General features: G+C 65.8%; 2 protein-coding genes across 5 annotated transcripts; both read left to right on the top strand.

Annotated features, from left to right (window-relative positions):
• The first annotated feature begins 885 nt into the window (after positions 1–885).
• DUSP23 (dual specificity phosphatase 23) lies at positions 886–4432 on the top strand. Of its 3 annotated transcripts, XM_040618811.1 has the most exons (5): positions 911–1307; positions 1888–2140; positions 3468–3740; positions 3939–4120; positions 4271–4432. In XM_040618811.1, exons 1-5 carry the CDS (start codon positions 1090–1092, stop codon positions 4293–4295), a joined length of 951 nt encoding a protein of 316 aa, XP_040474745.1. In that variant the 5' UTR covers positions 911–1089; the 3' UTR covers positions 4296–4432. The 3 variants fall into 3 exon arrangements, with proteins under 3 accessions (XP_040474746.1, XP_040474745.1, XP_040474747.1); XM_040618812.1 differs by lacking the exon at positions 4271–4432 and having other exon boundaries at positions 886–1307; positions 3939–4124; XM_040618813.1 differs by lacking the exons at positions 911–1307; positions 1888–2140 and adding an exon at positions 2999–3056.
• A 2122-nt stretch (positions 4433–6554) lies between these two features.
• Positions 6555–24576, top strand: LOC121099678 (transgelin-2-like). 2 transcript variants are annotated; one of them, XM_040618909.1, is made up of 23 exons: positions 6555–6894; positions 7085–7276; positions 11189–11341; positions 11480–11631; positions 11874–11991; positions 12167–12308; positions 12513–12658; positions 12842–12984; positions 13062–13210; positions 13365–13482; positions 13851–14001; positions 14142–14265; positions 14359–14534; positions 14652–14902; positions 15047–15131; positions 15590–15760; positions 15984–16029; positions 16434–17813; positions 18112–18261; positions 23407–23587; positions 23662–23836; positions 23918–24020; positions 24096–24576. In XM_040618909.1, the coding sequence occupies exons 1-23, from the start codon at positions 6837–6839 to the stop codon at positions 24235–24237; spliced, it is 4506 nt and encodes a 1501-aa protein (XP_040474843.1). In that variant the 5' UTR covers positions 6555–6836; the 3' UTR covers positions 24238–24576. The 2 variants fall into 2 exon arrangements, with proteins under 2 accessions (XP_040474843.1, XP_040474842.1); XM_040618908.1 differs by lacking the exons at positions 6555–6894; positions 7085–7276; positions 11189–11341; ... (14 more) ...; positions 16434–17813; positions 18112–18261 and adding an exon at positions 20908–21018 and having other exon boundaries at positions 23387–23587.
• The last annotated feature ends 33 nt before the right edge of the window (positions 24577–24609 follow it).

Raw genomic sequence — 24609 nt, 5'->3', positions numbered from 1 at the left:
CTCAGCCCCGACACTCCCCTCCCCATCCCATCAACCTTTCACCTCTACAGCCTGCCAAGAAGATGCCGTCTGCACGCCCCAGCCATGGAGTTCCGGTCAGAGCTGGGGTCAGATGGAGCTGTGGAAGGCTGGGGACACCATTCAGCCTGACAGGGTCCCCCTGAGTACCAGCAGCTGCCACTGACCCATCACTGATGCCTGGGGCACCCTTTCCCTTCCCCACACCCTCCCCGATGCACGGGCAGGGTGCAGATCCACTGGCTCCAGCACTGCCCAACCACACATAGAGCAGCAGAAGTGATCAGGGCTGGGCAGGCCCCAGGGGATGCAGGACCCATCCCTGATGCCTGTCCCCATGCACACCCACCATCCCCAGGCTCCCTGCCAGGTCTGCAGGCTCCTGGGCAGAACTGGCTCTGAGCCCCTCACCAGACTGCCAAACAGCCCCATAGGTCAGTGTCCCCGGGCACTTGGGGACGAAGGTCACGGGGAAACATCACCATTGCATAGCCATGCTTACACCGGCACAGACGCTGAGCAGCCCCAGGGCCACAGCACAGTGGCTCTGCAGTTCCCTCTCACCACAGAGGGGCCAGCGGCCAGGCTCGGCAGCGCGATGGGGCAGCCCTGGCTCTGCCTCCTCACCCTTGTGGTGCTTTCTGACCTTGCTACCCTGTGAGGTAGGTGCAGGGGGGTTGTGCCGTGACCCGCTCTGCGTCCCACAGGGAGAGCAGAAGGTACAGTGGGGAGCAATGGGCGCAGTGGGCATAGGGGGACACGCAGTGGTGGTGGCAGTCGGGAACAGCGGGGCACCCTGAGCACTGCAGAGGGGTGCAGTGGGTGCAGTGAGGGGTACAGGAGGTGCAAGGAGGAGGCATGGGGGTCATGCAGTAGCCATGGATGGAGAAGGCACCCAGAACTCTGCAGAGGGGTGCAATGAGCACAGCACCATGTGCTGGGGGTGCAGCAGGGTGCATAGGGGTGGGATGAGGAGGTGCGATGGCAGTGTAGCAAAAGGGCTAAAAGGGGCACCCTAAGTCGGGGCAGCAGTGGGGGACAGCAGGGACACAATGCCAAGCACCACGAGGAATGTCGCACGGCTGTGTCAGGGGTGGCAGCAGGGATGTGGGGCTCCCACAGCCTGAAACAGCCAGGCCACAGAGGTGGGAACAGGGAGACCCGCTGTCCAGCCTGGCGCTTTCATCTGGGTGCTGCAGAAAAAGTGACTGCCTAGATCCAGGCTCACCTGTCAGCACCCACTCCCTACCAGCAGCTGATGCTCTTCTGCAAGGTCACAGGGACCCCAGGTAAGGCACTCCCCACCCTCCTGCAGCTTCTGGCACAGCACCAGCATTGGGCAGGCAGTTGCTGCATCTCTGGCCCCGTAGGCAATGGGAGGAGAAGGGGCTGGGAGGGAGCGCCATGGTCCCTCTGTGTCCCCCCACCCAATGACATGGCCGCCCCAGGGTGTCCACCTACCTGAGTGACACCCGGCCTGGCTCAGCCCCAAGGTGTTCCTGCGGGAGAAGGAAGGAATTCATGACTCCCTGTAGAAAGGCCCCAGCAACATCCTCCTCTTCCCCTCCTCCAACAAGACCCACTGCCATGGTCACCTACAACCTATGGACAGATGTTAGGGAAGGGGCCAAGGGGATGGCTGGGGACAAGGGCTCTCCCCCTCCTTCCTGCAGCTCATCCTCACCGTATCACAGCCCACACGCGGCCAGTCTTGGAGGTGGAATCCACCTCTGGCTGTGATGCTGGAGGCCACCTCCAGGTTGGTGGTGGCTTCCTCACTGGCATGCTGCAGCCCTGTTTCCCCTTGGGGGATTTGGCCAGATGCCTTTGCCATGGCAGGAGCAGCCGCTTCTTTCTCACCTCTCCCAGACCTGGAGCACAAGGTGTTCGTGTTTCCCCAAGAGACCAACGACGCCCACGTGCTGGTGAGGGCAAAGCCCAAGCAGCCGCTGCAGAACATCACTGTGCACCTGTGGTCCTACGCCGACCTAACCCAGCGCTACAGCCTCTCCTGCACCACCAAGGCGCAGGACGGGATCCTCCTCCTCAAGCCCAAGCTCAAAGAGTACCAATTCTACGTGGGGGCAAGTTTGTTACCTTCCGTGTCCCCATGGGGATCACGGTGAGCGAGCATATCTGCACCAGCTGGTGGGGTCAGCCACCAGCATCGCTGGGTTTTGGCTCAGTGGGAGGCCCTGGACCTGTGAGGGGCTGCAGAAGTGGGGACAGCGGTGGCCATCATGCTGGGGCAGGAGCAGGATGCCTTCAGGGGCAGCTTTGATGCCCAGCAGTCTTCCATGGGGGAAATGCAGGATGTGTACATGGAACACAGGAATCTCCCACCTCAGGGGTGATGGTGCCATGCAGAATGGCCCCAGCAAAACCCCCATCTTTGGCTGGAGACGCTTCCCCTGCGCAGTCGTGGGCCAGGTGTGCCCAAGGCCCTGGCACCTGGTACTGGGCACGGTGCTGGTGCCTCCCCGTGCTCTCGCTCCTGCTGGCTGGCAAGCGCTGGCCGAGCCGTGATTGCCACGGGGGCTGTGTGCCCCCCACCTTCCGTGCTGTGTAAACACCACCCCCACCCACCCCCCACCACCTGGCATCACATAAATGAAGAAATGGGTTTGAAATGCAGCAATGGTGGGCAGCCCGAGGCCCACCAAAGCTCGGCATGGCTCAGGTAATTAATGCGGGCGCAGGAAACTTGCCGGGGTGGGGGGAGTGGGAGCAGGGGAAGGCTCCCGCCAGCACGGGGGCCCTGCTCCGTCCCGGGGACACTGGGGCCCGGTCGGGGGACAGAGCCCGGCCACCCGCCGCCCAGCGCTGGTGGGACACGCGCTGCCGCCAGTCCCGCTGCGGGGAGGGGGCCTGGGCAGGGGCAAGGCCTGGGGGGCCGAGAGGGGCAGCCCCGTGTCCCGGATCCCCCGGGGGTGCAGCCCCGCTCGGGTCTGACGCTCTGCGCCCGCCCGCGCCTCCGCCCCCTGCAGCCGCTTCCCGGCCCCGGCCACGCTCCGCGCTGCCGCCGCGCGGCCTCCCCGGTACGGCGGGGCGGGCGGGCCCGGGGGGAGCGGTCTGCGGGGCTCGACCGGGCCGGGCCGGCGCCTTGCCTGGGACAGGCCACGGGGGCCGGGCGCGGGCGGTGCGGCTTACAGGGGAGTCTGGCTGGTGCGGCGGTGGGGGCGGGCCTGGTTGCAAGGGCTGCCCGGGGATCTCGGGGGGCCTGAACGGGGGGGGGGGGGCGGTTCTGGGCGCCACGTTCTTCTGGGGGCGGCTGTTGAGGGGTCCAGAGGCCTGGTCAGGGAGGTCCGGGGGGTGTGGGGGGGAGCTGACCCGGGTGTCCCCGGTGTCCTGGCAGTGATCCCCCAGGGGCGTGGCCCAGCTGGGGTCCCCAGAGCCGCCCTGTCCCCAGGGAATGTGGCAGCAGAGGCCCACGGTGCCTGTCTCCGCAGGTGATGGGGGCGTCCGAGCCCCCCAACTTCTCGTGGGTGGCGGAGGGGCGGCTGGCAGGCCTGGCCATGCCACGGCAGCCGGGGCACTACCGGTTCCTGCTGGGCCAGGGCGTGCGGCACCTGGTGTCGCTGTCAGAGCGGGCGCCCCCGCACCACGGCTGCTGTCCTGACATCCAGCTCCACCGGCTCCGTGTGCCCGACTTCAGCCCCCCGACGCCCAGGCAGATCCAGAGCTTCCTGCAGCTGGTGGAGGAGGCCAATGCCTGCGGCGAGGTATGGTGGGGACGCATCACACCAGGGAGGCAGCGCGGCGGGGGGTGGCACCGCAGCGGGGAGGAGGTGGCACCCAGGCAGTGGTTACACCAAGGGGCTAATGCCAAGGGAGACAGTGCCTGTAGTGCCCAGGGGCAGTGCCAGGGGCTGCAGCAGCGACACCTGCATCCCTCCTGATGGTGCGGTGCTGGTGGCCAGGCTGTGGCAGTGCACTGCATGCTGGGGCATGGCCGGACGGGCACCATGCTGGCCTGCTACCTGGTGAAGGCACAGAAGATGAATGGCAGCGACGCCATCCGGGAGATCCGGCGACTGCGACCTGGCTCCATCGAGACGCGGGAGCAGGAGCAAGCTGTGATCCAGTTCTACCAGCACATTCGGTAGGTGCAGCGCTGCATGTCACTCTCCTGCACAGGGCGGCTCCCCGTGCCGCACTGGGGCCACAGCCAGTGGTGTGCCAGGTGCAGTGAGCGGGAGGAGAGCTGCGGCTCCCAAAGCCCAGCTTACCTGTGGCATCTGCCCCACCACAGCACTGAAGAGGACAGCAAGGTGTGAGCATGACCATCTCTCCCTGGGGGCAGCATGGATGAGGTGGTCGTTGATGGAGATGGTTGCTCAGAAATGGTGGGGGGCCTTTCCCAGCCCTGAGGTGCTGCCATCTGTCCCCTCTCGCATTAAACAACTCTCCTGTGGCTTCTCTCTAGGTCTGTGTGTGGGGAACCAGCGGTCAGCACACACACTCACGGTTCTGCCAGGCTCCCTGAGCCCTGCTGCACTGCCCGGCTCCATCAGCAGCCACACCCCAGGGAGCGGGGGTCCTGGCTCTTGGGTCTCTGCCCGGCCTCAGCCCTTGGGGAGCACAAGTGGCTGCACTTTGGGTGCTGGCAGGCATGTCCTAGAGCTGCTCACCCGCCAAAGCGGTGATGCCACGTGGAGGGTGGCAGCCGTGTCAGTGCATGAGGGCCGGCCCGGGACGTTGATGCTTAAAGGGTAGCTTAGATGGAATTTAGGCATCTCTGTCCAAAAGCCCAATCCTGAAAATCTCTTCTCAGCTGTTCCTAACCTTGGTGGCATTTAAATCCTAAGTGCAAGAAGTGTCACCGTCCCTGTTCCTGGGTGTGTGGCACATGGCCAGTGCCTGGCGCTCACTGGGCACAAGCGCCTGGGCTGGCGGGGCTATCATTTCTGCCAAGGCAGCTCCACAGCCCCCAAACACTGCTCTGAAACACCAAAATGTTGTCATCTTCCCTTGGAAACAAAGCATCAGGGTGGTGGCACTGGGCACCACTGGCTGGCAAAACCGCTGTGCCCCACTCAGAGCTGTGGCTGGGGGCAACTGACTGTCTCGGGGCAGCTGTAGCACCCCAGTGTCCACCTCTCCTGGACCCGGCTTCTCCTGCAGGGCCTGGGTGTGACCAGTGGGGATGAAGGAGGTGACCAGGGGGTGTCTTCATCCCAGAGTGCAGGGCACCCCAAAAACCAGGGGGTAGAAAGCAGCCCGCAGCTCTGCCCAGTGCCTCATGGCCCTTCCCTAGTGGGGATTCAAGAAACACCCATGTCCCATGAGTGATGCCATGACTCCAGTGGGCTGTGACACCTCGTCAGGATGCAGGGCCGTCTGGGGATGCTTGACTCTACCTGTACCCCTTGCATGGGGCACAAGTGGCTGAGGGGGGCACAGCCCTGTGTGGCAGGACAGGGACAGGGGGGACAGGCATGATTCAGATGGGGCAGCACCATCCAGCCACAGTGCGTAAGCCCATGGGAGCTACAGGACTCACATGAGACCATGAGATGCAGGAAAGCAGCTTAACCACAGAATTATTTACTTTAACTCCTCTTACTTTAGCTCTGTCCTTAATAGTCTCGCAGGCTCAGGGGGCCGGGCCGGGCCAGGCCAGGCTGGGCCGACGGTGGGGACTGCGGATCGCCCTGCCCCAGGAAAGGGGGGCTGGAACAGGAGGTTTTGCCCCGGTATCCCCAACCCAGTGCTCAGCGCTGCTCCTGAGACTCAGCAGTGCCGCAGTGCAGGGCCCAGCACCGCACACATGATCCCACACAGCCACACTTGACCCTCAATGCCAGGTTCCATCATGGCAACAGGGCGCGGGGGATGTCCCCTCCCTGATCAGTCCCTGTCCCAGGAGGCCTTCCAGAGCCCCCAGCCTGGCGGGCAGCCCAGCTCCGGCTCAGCCTGGTGGGATGGGGACACCACAGCGGTGGCCGTCCCCGTGCCACGGACACATTTAGGATGGGATTAGAGAGGAGATGGCTGGGATAGGGAAGGGCAGGTGGGGAGCCCTGGCATGACGGCAGTCACGGGGCTATCCCAGACCCACACGTGTGCTGCCTCCCTGCTACACGGCTGTGTGCATGGCACCGCACACCTCGGCACGGCACGGTGTGACATGGTGCGCTGTGGCTGGAACGGGCTTGGCACGCTTGGCACGGGGCTCAGCCTGCAGCAGCCCTGGGTGGGCGCCCCTCATTTCCGATTCTCCCAGCCAGGCAGTGTGCGGGCACGCTGGGGTCACAGATCCCCGTGCCCCGCACACGCCCCGTGTCCCGGGGGATCGCGCCCCCGTGCCCCGCGGCGATGTCCCGCGCGCCTGCCGCCTCCCGGTCCCACTCGTGCCTCCCTGCGCTCCCGCCAGAACGACATCTCCCAGCAGCCGCCGTGGCTCCGGCGGCCCCGCTCCGCCATTGGCCGCGGCCAGGGCGCCCGGCACCGGGCTTCCGATTGGCTGTTCCCGTGGCAACGCGCGGCGGGGGCGCGGCGGAGGGCGTGGCCCGGGGTGGCCCCTCCCGGCGCAGAGGGTTTGTTTGCGGCCGCCCGACGGCGGCGGACGGAGCGTTGGGGAGAGCCGGGCCGGGCCGAGCCTCCGCGGGACGGGCATGAGGAGCGGCGGGACGCGGAGCCGCCAGCGCCCCCCGCCCGGGGCCGGTGCGCCGTGGGCAGCCCGGCGGAGCCCGCCGGTTCGCGGGCCCTGAGGCGCCAGTGACCCGCGGCTGGCCCCCGGCGACCCGTCGCCGCTCGGTTACGACGCTGCCTGCCCGCCCCGTCCCGCGGGAGCCGTCTGAGGGGAGACCTGGGCTATGCGGTGGTGGCTGCGCGCCGCCGTCCTCAGCCTGCTCGCCGGCGCCGGCTCTGAGGGTAAGGGGCCGCCGTGCCGCCCGCGGCGGAGTGGTTGAGGCGGGGCGGGGGCGGCCGCACTGCCAGCGGGACCGGTCGGGCCGGGGCCGAGTCCCCGTGAGAGCGGGTGGCGGCGGGGCCAGCGCACGTGGGGCCGGTGGCGGTTCCGTCCCGCCGGCGAGGCTCACCCCTCCCGCCTTGGTCCCGGCAGGCAGCGGCCAGAGCGAGTCGCGGGCTGCGGTGGGGCGGGTTGGGGAGAGCACAGTGCTGGGCTGCGACCTCCTGGACGCCCACGCGGCCCGTCCCCCGCTCTACGTGATCGAGTGGGTCCGCTTCGGCTTCGTCCTCCCCATCTTCATCAAGTTCGGGCTCTACTCGCCGCGGGTGGACCCGGAGTACGTCGGTGAGTCCCGCGGCAGTGGGTGGTTGCAGGGTCCCGAGGGTCCCCCGGGCCCCAGACTGGGGGCTGGGGTGTGCGGGCGGCAGCGGGCGAGGCCGGCTGGGCTGGCTCCGGTGCCCCCACCCCCTCTGGTGTCCCCCCAACCCCGCTTTCCTTGGCCGGGCCCCAGCCGAGGGCTGCTGCTGTCAGACTGCATTAATCACGCTCCTGGGGCAGTGGGGAAGCACAGGGCTCCCCCTCCGGCCCCAGGCGCCAGGAGGGAACGCAGTGGGGCCAGGGAGGCTGCCTGCAGGCGTGGCTGGAGCAGGGGCCAGTAGGGATGGGGAAACACAGCCCCTGGCCCACCTCAACGGCAGGAGGGATCGCTGCTGTGGTGGAGAGTGGGAGAAGCTCCCCAGAGAGGCAGCTCCCTGCACGCCAGCCATCGCTTCCATCACTGTGGCCTCTGGCTGCTGGGGCCTCCCGCAGCACCACCTGCTTGGGAACAGGATAGCTGAGAGCCCACCTGCCTGGGCTGTGCCATCAAGACACTGCCTGCCACGCTGCCCTGGCTCTCCTGCCTGCTCTGCTGTTCTGGACCAGGGCTGGTGATGGTGGAGCGCCCTGTGCCGGGGGCTGCAGGGACCCAGGCACCGCTGTGGCTCATGCAGGTTGCTTGAAGATTGAGCCTGGGGAGGGGATTTTGGTGAAGCTGCTAATTGGAGCAAAGCTGTGCTGGGTGAAGGGCTGCGGCGTGGGAGGGGGATATTCTCCTCTTTACAGGATATTTAAAGTGAAGCAGTGGCAGACATTGAGGGATCCCTGTGAGAGGGATCCCTGCAAGCACAGAGATGAAGACAACAGGAGCGTTCCTCGAGGACAAGGAAGCCAGGGCGGAGGTGAAGGGCTGGCAGCTGGCCAGCATTTTGGGCTGAGCCCGGCCCTGACAGCCTGTGGCAGCAACGCACTGAAATCCTCCCTCCAGACCTCCCATGGGACGGCACGAGAATGGCTGGAGTGCTGGATCATACCTGCCCTCGCTGCTGAAACTGGCCCTTGCCAAAAAAACACACAGCAGGCTGAGGTTTGAGCCAGCCCCTATACTGCCTGGCCACAAGCAGAGCTGTGCTGCCCCCTCCCAGGCTGGGCAGGGGGAGATCGATTTTGGGGCACACTTGGGTCTCTCCCTGCTGCCAGCCTTGCCCAGGGGACACCTTTGCAGCCAGCCCTGAGCTGGCTCTGTGGGACCGTTGGTGACAACAAACCAGCTGGTGATGGCAAGGCACCTGCTTTTCTTGTTACCTGAGCCCGGCATCCTGGGGCCCCTCAGCCGCCGGAGCTCAGATGACCCAGAAAGGGGCCGGCAGCATCCTGCCTGCACTACCCTCAGCCCTCCCCCTTGTCCCTGCTGCCAGCACAGCCCTCCGGGATGTGGGAGCAGGTTGGGCTGCTCCAGGATCAGTGCCTGTGGGGGGAGGGATGTGCTGAGGAGTCTGGTCGCTGTAATGAGGCTGAGGTGGGTGGGCGGGGGGGGGGCTAGTGGCTGTCGCCATAGCAGCAGGATGTCTTGTTTACAATCCTCTGGGAAGGGATGGAGGAAAGGGCAGGGGCTGTGGGCACAGTGTAAGGGTGAGGGCAGCCCCTGCTTCCAGCCCTTCCCAGGTGGGGGTGATGAACCGTCACCCAGAGGGACCAGGGAGCCCCCACTGTCACCAGCGTCCCTTGTGGGGCAATTTGGAGCATCCTGGGGATGGGGTGGGCTGAAGCTGCCTCTTTGGGAGCCCTCAGGTCACTTGGTGGGGAATGGGGTCAGCTCTCCCCCAGATACCACTGTTCCCTGTGGTGGTATAGGCGGCTGTCCAGTGCCATCAGCTGGGCTGGAGCAGGGCTGGTGGTCCCTGGCCTGGCTGCCTGCTTGGCCACCATGTCCCTGGTGGCAACAAGCACAGCAACCGGGGCTGCAGCCCCCTTTGTGTCCCTCTGAATGATGGTTGCCAGGCACTGAGGGATGCTGGTCTGGAGGGCAGTGGAGGTTTTGTTATCAGCAGGGTGGTGGAAGAGGAGGAGGGGGCTGGGGCCAGCACAGGGGATTAGGGGGAGGCTGGGGATCGTCCCCAGGGCACTCTGATCCCTTCCAAAGGGACCTTTGTTCAGGATCCTGCTCCTCCTGTCTGGATCCTGGGGCTGTGAGCTGGATGCTGCAGGCAGGGATGGGGTTTCCCAGGGCTTGACATGGGAGCCGGCTCTGGGGTGAGGGGCGGAAGGACCCCTTGTCGGGTGTTTTGCCGTTGTTCCCACCCCTGTCGCTGCTCATGCCACACCCCCCGCGTGGTCGGGGTTTGCCTGGAGTGTTGCTTTGTGCTCTGAGTGAGGGGTGCTGCTGGAGGCACCCAGATATGTCCATCCGTCCCTGCACCTCCTGCCGCAGGATATGCGGTGGGTCTGGGCTGGCCATGGGGAGAAGCAGGAGGGCTGGGAGATGCAGCAGGTGGTCGGAAGAAGCTCTGGGCATTGTTGGGAAGGGTTTGCACCTGTTTGTATACTGGGTTTTAAAGGGTTGCACAGGATTGTATGTGATCCTGTCCCTCAACTGCCCAGCCTCTGTGCCCAAACCAGCCTGCCCGGGTCCTGTCGCTGCTGCTCTTCCTCCTGCCAGGCTCATTCGGCAGGATGCAGCCTCCTGCTGCCAGTCACACCTCTGCAGGGCCTGGCCTGGGCTCCAGTGGGTTGGGCGGTGTGTGGGGACTGCCTGTGGCACTGAGCTCCTGGGTAGAACTGATGGCAAGGTTTGGCAAAACTTACTTTGCTGGAAGTGCTTCAGGAAGCTGCTGGTCCCGGGGAGCTCTGGGATGTCGGTGGGAGTGTTGCGGGCTGCAGCAGTGCCAGGGGCTGCCTGTGGTGCTGCCAGCGCTGTGGCATGCTGGAAGCAAAGCCACCCCGAGCAATGGAACACCTGGGGCTAATCCCACAACTCTGGCCTGGCGCAGCTCTCTGGGCCATCAGTACCTGTAACAGGGTTGGGGGCACGTAGCCCCAGGGATGCCATGGCAGTGGGCGCCGCTGGCTGCGCACCCTGACCGGGGCTGAGCCAATTGCCTGCGGCACGCCTGAGCCGATTATGGCTCTGATAATAGCCCAGGGGATTAAAGAGCAGCGCTCGCTGTGGCTTTGCGCCGTTATCCTCCTCCTCATCAAAGAGGCCATGGGGCACAGGGCTGCTGCCTGCTTGGGGTGATGGCCCCACAGCCCAGGAGAGTCCCCCACCGCCGTGCCCCATGAAGGGGTCTGTAAGGCTCATCCCTGAGGCAGGCAAGGGGTTCAGCCTTACCCCTGCCCTGTGCTGCAGGGACGGGGGACGGTGCAGAGGTGCCCAGGGCTTAGCAGGGCTCCTAAAGGTGAGGCTGCTGGGGGGGGTCCTGGGGGAAAGGGCGGCCGAGGCTGTGGGGGGAGGGTCCCTGAAAGGCGAGGGGGAAGGATTTTGCAGACAGGCTGGCAGCTCCAGGGGGAGGCAGAGGTAGCAGTGGGACCAGCTGTCTTGCCCAGCTGATGAGAATGATGCTCAAGGTGCACTGATCTGCCTTGCTGAGGGGTCCCTGCCAGGGCCACCCTGCATGGGGGGCAGGTGCAGAGGCTGCCACCAAGTCTCTCCTCTCCTGTTTCCCCAGCAGCGGCAGCACATGTAGCACTAAATGTCGGTGTGACCAAGCTCCACCACAGCATGGCTGCCCCAGCTTTTGCCCCACAGCCATTCTCAGCCCCCTGTGGCGCCAGCTGAGGTGGAAGAAGCCCAGGCAGACCCTGCTGTTGCCAAGTGGGGCAGTCGGCCCCGCTCCCCAGGGAGGCCTCTGAGCCCACAGCAGGGGCGGATGCTGCGGGGGTGGGTGGCTTTCCCTGAACCAGCAGTGCTGGCTGTGACAGTCATTCCTGGGTGTGCAGGTCGTGTGCGGATCGAGGAAGGCGCCTCGCTGCGCATTGACCTCCTGCGTGCCGAGGACCAAGGCTGGTATGAGTGCCGTGTGCTCTTCCTCGACCGGCACAGCACTGACGCCGACTTCCAGAACGGCACCTGGATCCATCTCACCGTCAATGGTACTGTTGATCCCACCCTCTGTTGCTTCTCTCTGCCTGACACCCTCCAAGATCTCTCAGGGCTGGGGCTAGATCCACTGGTCTTCCAAGACCAGTTGAGCTGGACCTGGGTGTAAGGGTCTGGCCTTGTCTTTACAGCACCTCCCACCTTCCTGGAGACCCCCCCGGCATTTGTGGAGGTGCGGGACCGGGACACACTGAGCCTTACCTGCAGAGCTGTCGGCAACCCCCAGCCTGTTGTCATCTGGAAGAGGAGCGACCTGGCTGTCCAGAGCGAGGACACAGTGCAGGTGAGGACAGCAAACCACCAGTTATCCCCACTGTGGTGTGCCCTCCCCCCCCCCCCCCCCCCCCCCCCCTCGGCCAGGTCTTGTGGGGCAGCCAGGCATGCAGAGCAATACAGCTCTGCTTAGCTGGAGAGCAGGCAGCCATCCCCACCATGGTGGCACCTCCACCAACCCTGGTCACAGCATCATTTCCTGAGAGTGTCATGTCCCTTGGTGGCCATGCCATGTGCTTGGTGCTGTTGCAGGTAAGGAATGGGACGCTGAGCATCGCCATTGTGGAGCGCGCCAGCGCAGGCACCTACACCTGCCATGCTTCCAGCAAGGAGGGTACCATCACCCACACCACCCGCGTTCTTGTGCAGGGTAAGAGCAGGTGCTTGCCCAGCCACGGCCCTGTGGGCCACCCCACTGGGTGTTGCAGGACACGGAGGAAGCCGCATTACAGGTTGATTTTGGGGCAGGTGCGGGTGTGATGGGCTCTGGGAGTAACAGGGGCTGTCCCCTGTCCCCAGCCCTCACCATCCCCTCTGCTCCACAGGTCCACCCGTCATTGTGGTGCCACCCCAGAACATCACCGTCAACATCTCCCAAGATGCCTTTCTGGCGTGCCAGGCTGAGGCATACCCAGGAAACCTCACCTACACCTGGTTCCAGGGCAGCAGCAACGTCTTCCACCTCAGGTACTTCAGGGATGGGGATGGCACCGAGGCGGCTGCAGGCTCCTACCAGCAGTGCTGGGGCTGGAAAGGGCTGATGTGGCCCTGCAAAGCCTGGATTGGAGCACATGGACCAGCTGGGTGCATGGCGGGGGTGTTTGCTCATCTCGGGGCAGTGGGGATGGTCCCAGCTGCACCACTCACCACCACCCCCTGATTCCCTTGCAGTCATCTCCAGGCTCGGGTCCGCATCCTGGTGGACGGGAGTCTCTTGCTCCAGCAAACGACCCCAGACGATGCTGGCAAATACACCTGCATCCCCAGCAATGGGCTGTGGAAGCCGCCTTCTGCCTCAGCCTTTGTCACAGTGCTGTGTAAGAGCCCTGCAGCCCCTCACCAGCCTGGGCCGTGCTGTCACCTCAGAAAGGCTCTGCTGGGGCCAGCCCACGGGGGTCCCTGATGGCCATGGTGGGAAGGGATTGCCTCTTCAGCTGCCACAGGGACCCGGGCTCCCAGCCGCCCCCATGCAGGCCTCGGCACCCTGCTTGTCCTCACAGATCCAGCACAGGTGACCACCATGCTCCCAGAGACCTACTTGCCCAAGGGGATGCAGGGTGTGATCCGCTGCCCCACCAGGGCCAACCCCCCGCTGCTCTCTGTCAGCTGGACAAGGGACGGGCACCCACTGGAGCTGGACAAGGTACCGCTGTTTGCACCTGCCCCTGCCTTCCCACCCTCTCAAGCCCCTCATCCTGACCCCACGTCCCCTTCTCCCAGCTCCCTGGCTGGTCTGCAAGATCAGACGGCTCCATTGTCATTGCAACGGGGAACGACGATGTGCTGGGAGTGTACACATGTACCCCATACAACAGCTACGGCACAGCCGGCGAGTCCCAGCCGATGCGTGTCTTGCTCAAGGTGCGGCTGTGGGGGTGTGCATGCTGCCCGAGCCCAGGCTGCTCCCACCCTGCCATGCCGAGCAGCCTGCCTGCATTGTGTGCCTGTCAGCCTGCCCTGCTGCAGGTCTGTGCCATGTCCCACCTGCTGCCAAGCCCTACACTGTGCATCCCTGTCTTCCAGGACCCCCCCCACCTTCACGGTGCGCCCCAAGGAGGAATACTTCCAGGAGGTGGGCCGGGAGCTGGTGATCCCCTGTACAGCCCATGGGGATCCCCCACCCACCATCACCTGGCTGAAGGTAGGATCCACCACTTGGGGGAACCAGCTGCACCCTCCTGGGAGGCAGATACTGCTTTGAGCTCTGGGGCATCCCTCCTAGGGCAGTCCCTGTGTCCCTCACCGATGCTGCAGGGTCACGTCTCTCCTGGTTCCTGCAGGAGAAGGGTCCCAGGGCACTTTGCTTGTTTTGTCTTTGCCTTCTAAGAAAACAGGGCAAAATCCTGCCCCTTGGTTTCTAAACCAGCCTCAGGGTGGTGTATCACATCAAGTCCCATTTTTCCCAGGGCCCTGGTGTTGCAGGGTCGCTGCAGAGCAGCCGTCCTGGCCCTGCGATGGGGTAGGCTGGGTGGTCACCCACTGTCAGTGTGTTGGTGCTTTGCCATGCAGATGGGCAGCATGGGGAAGAGTGGTGCCCAGGTGGATGGGAACAACAGCCTCGTCTTCCGCCCACTTGTCAAGGAGCAGCACGGGGTCTGGGAGTGCACGGCCACCAACCAGGTGGCCAGCGTCAGCGCTGCCACCTCTGTCCATGTACTGGGTGAGTCGCCAGTCCGTAGGTGCTGGGCTGCCCTGGGGTGGACAACACTGGCCCCTGCTGTGCTGGAAGGGGTGGAAATGCCCCTGCACAACTTGTCAGACTGGGTGGCTTGGACATCTTCTCTCTGCTTCCCCCACTAGGTACCAGTCCTCATGCTGTCACCAATGTCTCTGTGCTCCCGCTTCTGCTGGCAGCCAACATCTCCTGGGAGCCAGGGTTTGATGGAGGCTATTTCCAGAGGTTCAGCGTCTGGTACACACCACTGTGAGTGCCCACAGGCAGAGTCTGGTGTCCCACACAGCCTCCACTCTACCTGGGGCCCTTGGCTCTGGACTCATGGGTCCCACATCTCCTCAGGGTGAAGCATCCGCCCCGGGCTCATCATGACTGGGTGTCGCTCTCAGTGCCAGTGGGGGCTCAGCACCTGTTGGTGGAGAATCTGCAGCCAGACATGAGCTACCAGTTCAGCGTCCTGGCTCAGAACAAGCTGGGCAGCGGTCCCTTCAGCCAGATTGTCACCTCCGTGCCCAGAGGTGAGAGGGGGCCCGTGCACTCCCTAGAGCAGCCCTGGCCCCCCAGAGGCCTTAAGCAGGGAGGCTCCTGGTTTGGCCCTGCTGTCCCCCCACACCAGCATCCCCCTTTCTCCTCAGGCTTCCCAGTGACCACAGTGCCTCCAGACCCACCAGCCATGACCATGCGCATCTTCCTGTCCCCGCCGCAGGCTCTGACTGCCAACGAGACTGTGCGTGGGGTCCTGCTGCAGTGGGAGCCCCCGGCTCAGTTCTCAGTGGCGCTAAGCGGCTATGCACTGGAGCTGCGGCAGGACAAGGGTGGCTGGGAGGTGCTGGACCGCTCCATCCCCAGCACGAAGACCCAGGTCCTGGTGCCAGGACTTATCAAGGTGGGAATCTGACCCTGGCTGTGAGCCTGTTACCTAGAGCCAGAGCACTTGGCAATTGCTGCAGAGCCACTTAGCTCTGCAGCTGTGTGAGCTGAGGCTTGGCTGGCCACTGCCATCAAGGCTAATGGTCCTCTGCTCCCCCAGGACGCCTTTTATGAGTTCCGACTGGTGGCCTTTGCTGGCAGCTACATCAGCAATCCCAGCAACACGGTGAACATCTCCACAGCAGGTGAGGCCTGGGCTGCTACCTGCTCACTCTTCTTGCACTGGGGACAGAAACCAGGGGTGTAAAGTGCTCAGCATGGCTAGGATCTTCCTGAACAGAAACCCCTTCGTGCTGCTCCCACTCCCAAGTGTCCCTGCTGCTAGATCAGGGGATGCAGAACCCAGAGCGGGACCCCCAAAGCTAATGCTGTGGGAACACCCAACTCCACATGTGGATGTGCTGTGACTTCAGTCTCCTGGACCAGGTAGCAGGAGAGCTCTGTGCAGAGCACCCCTGCTCCTGGTGCCCAGCACAGCAGAGGGCACGGGTCTGCCCAAAGGCAGGTCTGCCCTGAGGGGCGGGAGAGACGAGGCTTTGCTGTTTATCCCTGTGGTGCCAGCAATACAAGAGAGGCTGTGCCCCCTATGCTGGCATGCTCTGCAGGTAGCCAAGCTTCTGATGGCGTCTCCTGTTTGACCCAGGCATGGAGGTGTATCCGTCTCGCACCCAGCTGCCAGAGCTCCTACCACAGCCAGTGCTGGCTGGGGTCATCGGGGGGATCTGCTTCCTTAGCGTGGCTGTCATCTTCAGCACCATGGCTGCCTGCATCATGAACCGCCGGCGTGCTGCCCGCATCCAGAAGCGAAGGCAAGGTAGGAGCCAGCTGGCTGGGTGCAGGTGCCTGGATCCTGGGACTCCCGGAGAGCTCAAAGTGCCATGTGCAGGGCAGCAGAAGCCAGCGCCCAGGGCAGGGACAGGCCAGCCCAGGGCTGGGGGGCTCACCAGGGACGGTAGTAGGGCTGAGTGGGTGCTGCCATCTCACCATCACTTGAGTTGCTCGCTGTGTGATCCCCTTGTGTTCTCATGACCTTCCAGATCCACCACTCGTCTTCTCCCCCAGCAAGAAGCTTCCACCTCCACAGTAAGTCATGCCATGCCATGCCACACTCCTTCCCCCTCCCACTCCCTCCCTGTCTGGCTGTGCTCCCCATTGTTCATTCACTGCTGGCTGGGGGTGGAGGGACAGGCTGGGGGGCATCCCCCATTGCCACTGGCTGAGGGCTGGCTGCAGAGAGGCATTAGGAGCGGGGTGCTGCGGTCAGGGCGTGCTGTGTAGTGGGGCTCCCTGGCATGCTTCCTCCGGGGAGTTTTGGCTGAAGAAAGGAGCAGAAGGAGCAGGAGCAGGTCTGTCAAGCCCACAGCAGTGGTGCAGGGTCATGGAACCTGCTGCCAGATGCCTGGCACAAGCTCTCCCAGCACGGGGAGCAGCTGGACAAGCCTGGAGATGGGATGGGAATACTGCAGCAGCTCCCTTCTTCCTTACAGTAATTCTCCTGGCTCTGGTAGCCCAGACAGCACCATGAAGCTGAAGCTGCACTCATCATCCTACCGGAGCCTGCACCGGATGCTGCTGTGGGGTGAGAAGGCTGGCACCAGCCTGGGTCTCAGCATCGCTGGGTCTGGCTCCCAGTACACTGTGTATGAGAGCCATGTCAGGGAGCACATGCCCCTGGAGCGGATTTGCCGTGGCCCCGATGGGCGCTTCGTGGTGGAGACCAACGCGCAGCCACAGGAGAGTGGCACTGGGGAGCCGCCCTATGCCGAGCCAGAGCCATACCCCCAGCAGGACCCCGCAGGGCCACAGCCCGAGCCCTACCTCCAGCTGCCCACAGTGGAGGAGAAGGAGCCCATCTGCTGTAAGGGGGTCTCACTGCGCCCCCGGCCCACGGGGCAGGCCCGCCAAGGAGCCTGGGCTGCCAGCTACCGCCAAGGCCGCTACTTTGGCTATGGCAGCAGCAGCCCAGTGGATGAGGCTGCAGCACTGTGCATCATCAACATCAGCCCTGTGGCCTCTGCCTCAACTCTGCCTTACAGCACCATGGAGGAGCTGCATGACAGCTCCGACAGCACCGGGCCCTGCCAGACCACTGCCAGCGCCCTGTGGGACTCTCTGCCCCTCGAGGGTTCACCCCGACTGCCCCTCAACACCCCAGCCCCCCCCAGCCTCGGGTGCAGCCAGCCGTCAGCCGGCTCCCTGGCCCAGAGCGGGATCCTCCAGTACCTAAGCCTGCCCTTCTTCAAGGAAATGTGCGTCGATGGCGACTGGACGCCCCCAGAGGAGCCAGCAGAGCCTGGCCACGCCAGCAGCCCCCGGGAGCCTGCCAGCAGCCTGCCACCTGCCCCGCCAGGGGCTGGGGGCTCCCCGCAGCACATGAGACAGACACTGTGCCCAGACTGCACTGACACGTGTGCCAACGCCACCTCCCCCGCAGCCACTGCTTTCCTCCAGCCCCCTAGGCTGCCCGTGGGTCCTGCCAAGGCCTCGCTGCCCGGCACTGCTGCTTGGCCTGGCTCCCCCAGCCCTGGGGCCAGCCTGCGACCCCCGCCCCAGCTGGCTCACCACCTCCCCTCTGGCAGTGGCAGGACTGAGGCCATGCCCTTGGCCAGCACTGCAGAGCCCGGCTGGGCACCAGGCAGGCCACCAGATACTGCTGCCCTGGAGAAGTTGGTGCGGGGCAGTTTGACCAGCCAGAGCAGTGGCCGGGGCAGTGCCTCCTTCCTGAGGCCCCCCTCGCTGGCACCATCCCTGGGGGGCAACTGCCTGGGCACCCCCATGGGGGACAGGGGCAGTTGGCACAGTGGAGGCTCAGCACCAGAGGAGGGCAGGGCAAGGATGGATCCAGCCCTTGGCGGCGCTGGAAAGAGGTGAGCTGCAGACAGGAGGCTGGGGATGAGCTGGCTCATGCCAGGGCAGCTCTCAGCCTGTCCCATGGGGCTCAGCCAGGGTGTTCCAGTATGGAGCCACCTGACTGCCTCCTGGCCCCTGGCCATGCCCCAGCTGCTTCTCCCTAGGGCTGGCCCGTTACGGGATCCCCCTGTCCCTGCCCCTGGGCATCACCACCCCAGCTCTCCCCACAGCATCCCTGCCTGCCCTCACCCCTGCTGCCTGTTTTCCCCCCTCTGGATGCTAGTGGGGGGGCTGTCCTGACACCCGTACCCGCAGGAGGAACACCTCGGTGGATGAGAACTACGAGTGGGATGCAGAGTTTGCCCTGGAGTCGGACATTCTGGAGGCACTGCAGCTCTACCGCGGTGGGAACCCAGCACGGCCCATCTCCACCATCGCTCTGCGTGACTTGGAGCAGCAGAGTGAGTGCGGCACCCCCTGACCACCATGGGCTCATGGGGCTGTCCCCTACCCTTTCTGGGGTGAGGTGACTGGGAGAGAGGGGTGGCAGGGCCCCTTGGCACCCGTGTTCCCTGGACACTGCAGGCGCGTGATGTAGCGGGGTTGGATGGTGCCTGTCTCCTTGCAGAGCCTGGCGGCGGCTCCTCCCCGGTGAGCTCGGTGTCGGCGGAGGCGCTGGTGTCGGCGGGCAGCCCCGTGGAGTATGGAACGGCCCTGTGCCAGGAGCTGGCAGCGTTCCGGCATCGCAGGGAGGTGGCCCAGCAGCGACAGCAGCAGCTGGGTGCCCGAGGGTGCTGTGCCGAGCGCTTCGAGCTGGCCACGCTGCTCTAGGGACCCCCTGAGACCCCCCGGGCCGGGAGAGAAGGATGTTGGGGTGGAATAAAGCCGCGTGAGAGCAGCACCCAGCTCCTGTTTGGCAGGGGTGACGGTGCCCACCATCCCTCCCACCCCCTGGGGCACCCACCACCCCCTGACTCGCCGCACCCAAGCCCCCGGCCCCTCCAGCGTCCTGCAGCTTCCCCTCACAGCTCCTCCCGTCCTCGTGCTCCCTACCTCCCCGAGGGAGCCCCCCCGCCGCGTCCCATCTCCCCTTAATCCTGCTCCATGCCCCCCCCCCCCCCCCCCCCCGTCTGCCCGCCCTCGTGCTTTCGTTCCCGGTGGCCCCCCCGGACGGTCCTTGCTCCGTCGTCCCGGTGTGTGCCCCGCCCGCCCCAGCCCTCCCCGCACGGTGTCATCGTCTCCCCGGGCCGCGGGCGGGGCCTGGCGGCGGTTCCCTGCGGGGCGGGGCCTGCGCGCCTCGTTCCCTTATATGGTCATGCCGAGGGAGCGCGTCATGGGGTGGGGCCCAAAGCGCACTACGTCACCGCCCGCCCCGGGGTGTTCCGGGGGTCGACCGGGGGCTCTGTTACGGGTCACACCGGGTCACCCCCGGGCTGTGTCCCGGACCTTGCCCATCTCCCTGCGGGTCCTGCCTGTGTGTTGCCCCGGTCTGTCCTGCCACCTCCCCCCGCCCTATCCTGCCCTCTAGGGTCACCCCCGGCTCTGTGCCCCCAGACCTGCACCACATCACATCGTGGCCTCTGGTCTGATCTTGCGTCCCCCTCATCCTGCCCTGTGTCGCCAGGGTCCCCCATGTCCCCTGCATCCATCCCACCCCTGTCCCACATGTCCTGTCCTCCCCTGTGTTACCCACCACACTGTCGCCCTGGCTCCATCCTCCGAGCATGCTGCTCTGTACCACCCCCTCACCTCCGTATTGTCCCCAGACGTGCCCCTCCCAGGTCTTGCCTTGTGCCGCCCCTGGGGGCCTTCCCCCATTACCACCTGAGGCTGCCCCCAGGGCCCCTGTCCTCAAACCAACCTGTTGCCCACCCCCAGCCCCCACGTTCCCTGACTGAGTCTCTCCAAGGTCCTGTCACCATTTCCCTACCTCTCTGTGTCACTCTTAAGGCTGTTATCCCAGGTCCTGCCACGCTGTCACCCTCATCCTGTCATCCTAACCCTACCTTCATGTCACCACCTGAGCTTGTCACCTCTGTCCCATGGGTTGCCCTGGTTCCCCATGTCATGTGCTACCTGCTCTCTTGAGCTCACCTGCGTGTCCCCCAGCCATGCACCCATGTCACTGAAGCCACTAGAAATCCCCGAAGGACACTTGTGACCTGGAGGGGGGTGCAGCAGACAGTGCGCAACCCTCTGCGTGGCACCCATGACTGCAGGAGGGACTGTGGCTACCACGGGTGGGGGTGGGGGGGGCAGGGTTTGACAATGCTAAGGCTGGTCCCCACCGTGATGGTGTCCTTGCAGCCAAGCTCCAGAAGACTCAGCTGGCTCAGAAGGGCATGTGCTGAGCCCAGGATAGATTTTGGGTGCTGAGGGGTGGGTGGAGTTGTGGGGATGCCACAGCAGTGGCCCTGCCACCCATTCCGGAGGCGAATGGTGACTTCAGGCTGAGGTTTTTGTTTGTTGTTTTGGTTGCACTTCCCATGGAGATGGGACTTGTGCAAGCACCATTGTCCCTCCCTGCGCCACTGGAGATGCCATGGGTGCTGGGGAGGCTGTGTCCCTGTGGAGCCTGCAGCCCCTTCTGCCACTATGGCCAGGCCCTGATGGTCCTCACCACCACAGCAAGGCCCTGGCACCCCCCACATCCCCTTCCACTGTGGGGACTGGGGCCCCTGCTACCACAGCTGGGCCCTGTCCCCATCACAGTCTTGTCCCCTGCTGCCACCATGCCAGGCTCTGTCTCCACCATGGTCACCACACCGCCCATGTCCCCCTGCCACTACAGTGACCCCATCCTCACCAAAACCTGCATGTCCCTCAAACACAATGGCCACCCTGTCCTCACCTCAGCCACCACAGCCGCCCTGGCCCTGACACAGCCACTCTGTCCTCACCTCAGCCATCCTGGCCCCACCACAACCCTTGTCCTGCCACCACGGCAGCCTTGCGCCTACCAAACCCCTCGTGTCCCCCTGCCACCGCCGCTGCCTTGGCTCCAACACAGCCCCCTGCCCCGCTCCCCCCTCTCCCCGCGGAGCTGCCGGGCGGGGCTGCCCGGGACGCGGTGGCGGCGCGGCCCTAGCCCCGGCCCGGCGGACCCGCCCCGGGAGCGGGCGGTACCGGGCCGCCCCCGGCCGCGCTGACATCAGCCGTGAAAAGGGCGCGGGCGGCGGCATCCGCCACTGCCGCCCCGGGACCGCGGGATCGGCGCCGCAGGTAGGGCGGGGCGCGGGCGGCGGGCACCGGGCACCGGGCAGCGCCCGCGGGCACGCGCGGCAGGTGGGGATCGGGATCGGGGTGGGGACCGAGACGGGACCGGCCACTCTGCACTAAAATGGCCGAGGCCGCGCTGACCCGGGGGCACGGAGCGGGACCGGTCCCCCGAGCTGCCCCCTGCCCCGCCAGGTCGGGGTAACGGCTCCGGGCAGTGCCGGGCGCCGCGCCCGCGGAGCCACCGGCACACGCGGCCGCGCCCGGGAAGCGGGATCCGGGTGCGGCTTCCGTCCGCGCCGCTCCCGGCGCCCTGGGGGCGCGTCCGTCCCGGGGCTGCGGATCCGTCGGAGCTGGCGCGGCGGTCCCCGGCGCCGGGGCTGTGCCTCGTCCGAACCGCGGTCCCCTCCTCGCTGACCCCGGGGTGGCCGCGTCCCGGCCAGGCTGCGTCCGGTCCCCTCCCCGCTGCCCCTCCGCTGCCCGCGTGGTCCCCACGGTTGCCCTGTCCTCTGTATGGTCACCTCCCCGCTGATCCGGCGCTGGTTGTGGGGTCCCCTGGGCAGCTGTGTCCCAGGCAGGGGTCCGCCCCTTCGCTGGCCCCGGGGGTCTATGGGGGCCCCAGAGTGGCTGTGGCTGGGGAACAGTCCCCTCCCTGCTGCCTTCGGAGCGTCTCGGGGGTCCCCAGGGTGGCCCTTGCCTGGCTGGGGTCCCCCCCCCCCCGCTGCACTGAGGGGGTCTATGGGGTCTCCAGGGTGGCTTGGTCCCAGCTTAGGCTGGTTATAGCCCCCTCCCTGCTGGCCCCGGAGACCTTATGGTTCCCCGGGCTGTCTCTGGGGACACCAGGGTGGCACCATTCCAGCTGGGATCCCCTCCCAGCTGGCCGGGGCATGGTCCCCTCCCCGCTGCCCCCGGGGCTGCCGTGGGCTGGCCGCGGTGGCCGTGCCTCAGCCGGGCTGCGTGCGGCCCCCTCTGGTTCGGTCCCCAGCCTGGCGGTGTCACAGCTGGGCTGGGGCCGGCCCTCTCCTCCCGTCTGGGCAAGCCCCAGCTGTGCCGGGGAATCAGCCCTGTCTGCACCAATTTCAGCTCCTCTTTGTTTCCCAACCGGCTTGGCCCCGGGCCGGGAGCTCCCCACACCCCGGGGAAGCGGCTCCCGCCCTGCGGGGGCTGCCTACACCCTAGCCCTTGCCCCAGGGAGCCCCACGGCTTTGGGGGGGGGATGCCTGGCTGGCCCTGGACAGCCTGCGGTTGGGGGGTGGCCCTGGTGCTGAGTCTTCAAACCGCTGCCAGTGGCTGCCACCAGCTTCCCCGGGGGCTTGGGGCTGATTTTCCTCCCGTCCTGGTGAGCCAGGTTCCCGGTGACAGGAGCCCTGGGGCTTGAAGGCAGGTGTGTGACAGGGTTGAGCTCTGTCCCAAACTGACCTTGGTCCCCCCAAGTTCGGGCTGGGCTGCCCCAGGCCAGCAGCTGCAGCATGTCCCCAGCTGGGACATGGGAGCCGTGGCTGATAAGGGCCCCTGGGTCCCTGGGGCCAGCAGCACACGCTCCTGTTTCTACGTGCCAGGGTGCCCCCCCAAACTCTGGGGGTGCAGGACTGTGTGCGGGAGATGATGCACGGCCCGGGCAGCACAGTGTACCCTCCATGTCAGAGGGGGTCCAGACTGCCCCAGAGCTTGGAGCACCCCAGCTGTGTGGGCAGGGCAGTGCTGCTCTGCTTGTGCCCCACATGGGCACCTTGCACAACCCCCATCCTCCCCAGTGCAGATGGCACCGCTCCTGTGGTACCTTGGCCCAGGGCAGTGCCTGGCCACCAGGCCCGCCAGGTCCAGCTCTCCTGCCTGGGTAGAGGCGCTGCTGATGGCAACCCCAGGCCCTGTGCTCCCGAGCCAGTCCCAGGTCTGGCACACAGCCCGAGCAAACGGGTGAGCTTTGCAACAAGCTTCGACCGGCACCGAGTGCCTGCCAAATGTGCATGCGCTTGGTGGGGCTGAGCCTGGGGGGACAGGGATGCTCGGGGCAGGGGTCTGGCCCTGGCCTGGCATGGAAGAGCCACCATTCTGCCCACCCTGTCCAGGGCCAAATTTCCCTGTCACCCTTGGGTGGGCGCAGGCCCAGCGCCCGCTCCTGGCTGGCTGGGCAGGAAGCAGGCAGGGCAGGGCAGAGCCCAGGCAGCGCCTGGCACGGGTGATAAGGCTGTGAGCCGGACATCCAGGCAGCCTGGCTAGGCAGGATGGGGCTTTGCCACGCTGCTGGGGAGCAGCCACAGTGTCACCCGCTGTGGACACAGTGGAACCCACTGTTTCGAGGGGCTCTGTCACACTGCAGTCCTGTGCTGGACACCCCAGTGTGGAGCTGCTGACAGGGGTCCGATCTCTGCAGACACCCCCACACACCATCAGCATGGCAAACCGGGGACCATCATACGGCCTCAGCCGGGAGGTGCAGCAGAAGATCGACCGGCAGTACGACCCCGAGCTGGAGCAGATTCTGGTGCGGTGGATCGTGGCGCAGTGTGGCGGGGACGTCGTGCAGCCGGCGCCCGGCAGGGATGGCTTCCAGCAGTGGCTGAAGGACGGCACCGTGAGTACCCCCAGGGCCGGCTGGGGCAGGGGGCTGCTCTGCACCCCCTGACCCGCGGCTCCCCCCGTGGCCAGGTGCTGTGTCGGCTCATCAACAGCCTGCACCCACGGGGCCAGGGGCCAGTGGCCAAGATCCAGGCATCCGCCATGGCCTTCAAGCAGATGGAGCAGATCTCGCAGTTTCTGCAGGCGGCTGAGCGCTACGGCATTGCTGCCACAGACATCTTCCAGACCGTGGACCTCTGGGAAGGTGAGTGTGGTTGGGTGGGCGCAGCGGGGTCAGGGTAGGGGCGGGACGGGGATGGAGCTGAGCCTGCCTGGGGCCTTGCAGGGAAAAACATGGCGTGCGTGCAAAGGACCCTGATGAACCTGGGCAGCCTGGCTGTGGCCAAGGGCGACGGGCTCTTCGTGGGAGACCCCAACTGGTTCCCCAAGTAGGTCATGGGTGCTGTGGGGGTGTGCTGGGCGGCGGGGTCCCACAGGGACGCTGACACCTGTCGTGCCTGCAGGAAGTCGCAGGAGAACCGCCGCGTCTTCTCTGAGGACAAGCTGAAGGAGGGGCAGAGCGTCATCGGGCTGCAGATGGGCACCAACCGGGGCGCCTCGCAGGCCGGCATGACGGGCTACGGCATGCCCCGCCAGATCCTCTAAGCGCCTGCGCCGACCCCCCAGCTGCCCCCGGCGCAGCTCCCCCGGGCCCTGCCTGCCAGGGGCACCCCAGGGCTGGCCCCCAAACTGCCTTAACACCTGCCACGGGGACAAGCCCGGTGCCCCCTGGCCTGGGCACTTGCCCCCCTGCCAGTATTTCCGGGACCAAAGTCTTTTTTTTATTATTATTTGGCTGGGTGCAGGCGGGGAGCTGCTGCGCTGCCCCCCCATGACACTGCACCCACACACCCCCAGTGCCTTGGGGCTGTGGTGCCCCCCCAGCCCTGCTGCCGGGGGGGGGGGGGCACCCCCCCGTGCCATAATAAACGGCTCTTCTTTCTACGGCTGGAGGGTCCTGATGCGGGGAGGGGGCTG

Source organism: Falco naumanni, chromosome 20 (genome assembly GCF_017639655.2).
Source record: "Falco naumanni isolate bFalNau1 chromosome 20, bFalNau1.pat, whole genome shotgun sequence".
In the NCBI taxonomy this organism is placed as follows: domain Eukaryota; kingdom Metazoa; phylum Chordata; class Aves; order Falconiformes; family Falconidae; genus Falco; species Falco naumanni.
Note: the sequence above shows the minus strand (reverse complement) of the source record. Positions and strands in the feature narration are given on the sequence as shown.

What these genes read in the sequence shown, in the direction of transcription:
- DUSP23 (XM_040618811.1), top strand. Translation starts at nt 1,090, where the DNA reads ATGTCGCACGGCTGTGTCAGGGGTGGCAGCAGGGATGTGGGGCTCCCA. An exon ending in CAAGGTCACAGGGACCCCAG is followed by an intron (nt 1,308 to 1,887) that starts GTAAGGCACTCC and finishes CACCTCTCCCAG; the next exon opens with ACCTGGAGCACAAGGTGTTC. An exon ending in GTGTCCCCATGGGGATCACG is followed by an intron (nt 2,141 to 3,467) that starts GTGAGCGAGCAT and finishes CTGTCTCCGCAG; the next exon opens with GTGATGGGGGCGTCCGAGCC.
- LOC121099678 (XM_040618909.1), top strand. Translation starts at nt 6,837, where the DNA reads ATGCGGTGGTGGCTGCGCGCCGCCGTCCTCAGCCTGCTCGCCGGCGCC. An exon ending in TGTCACCTCCGTGCCCAGAG is followed by an intron (nt 14,535 to 14,651) that starts GTGAGAGGGGGC and finishes CTTTCTCCTCAG; the next exon opens with GCTTCCCAGTGACCACAGTG. An exon ending in GACTTGGAGCAGCAGAGTGA is followed by an intron (nt 18,262 to 23,406) that starts GTGCGGCACCCC and finishes ACACACCATCAG; the next exon opens with CATGGCAAACCGGGGACCAT.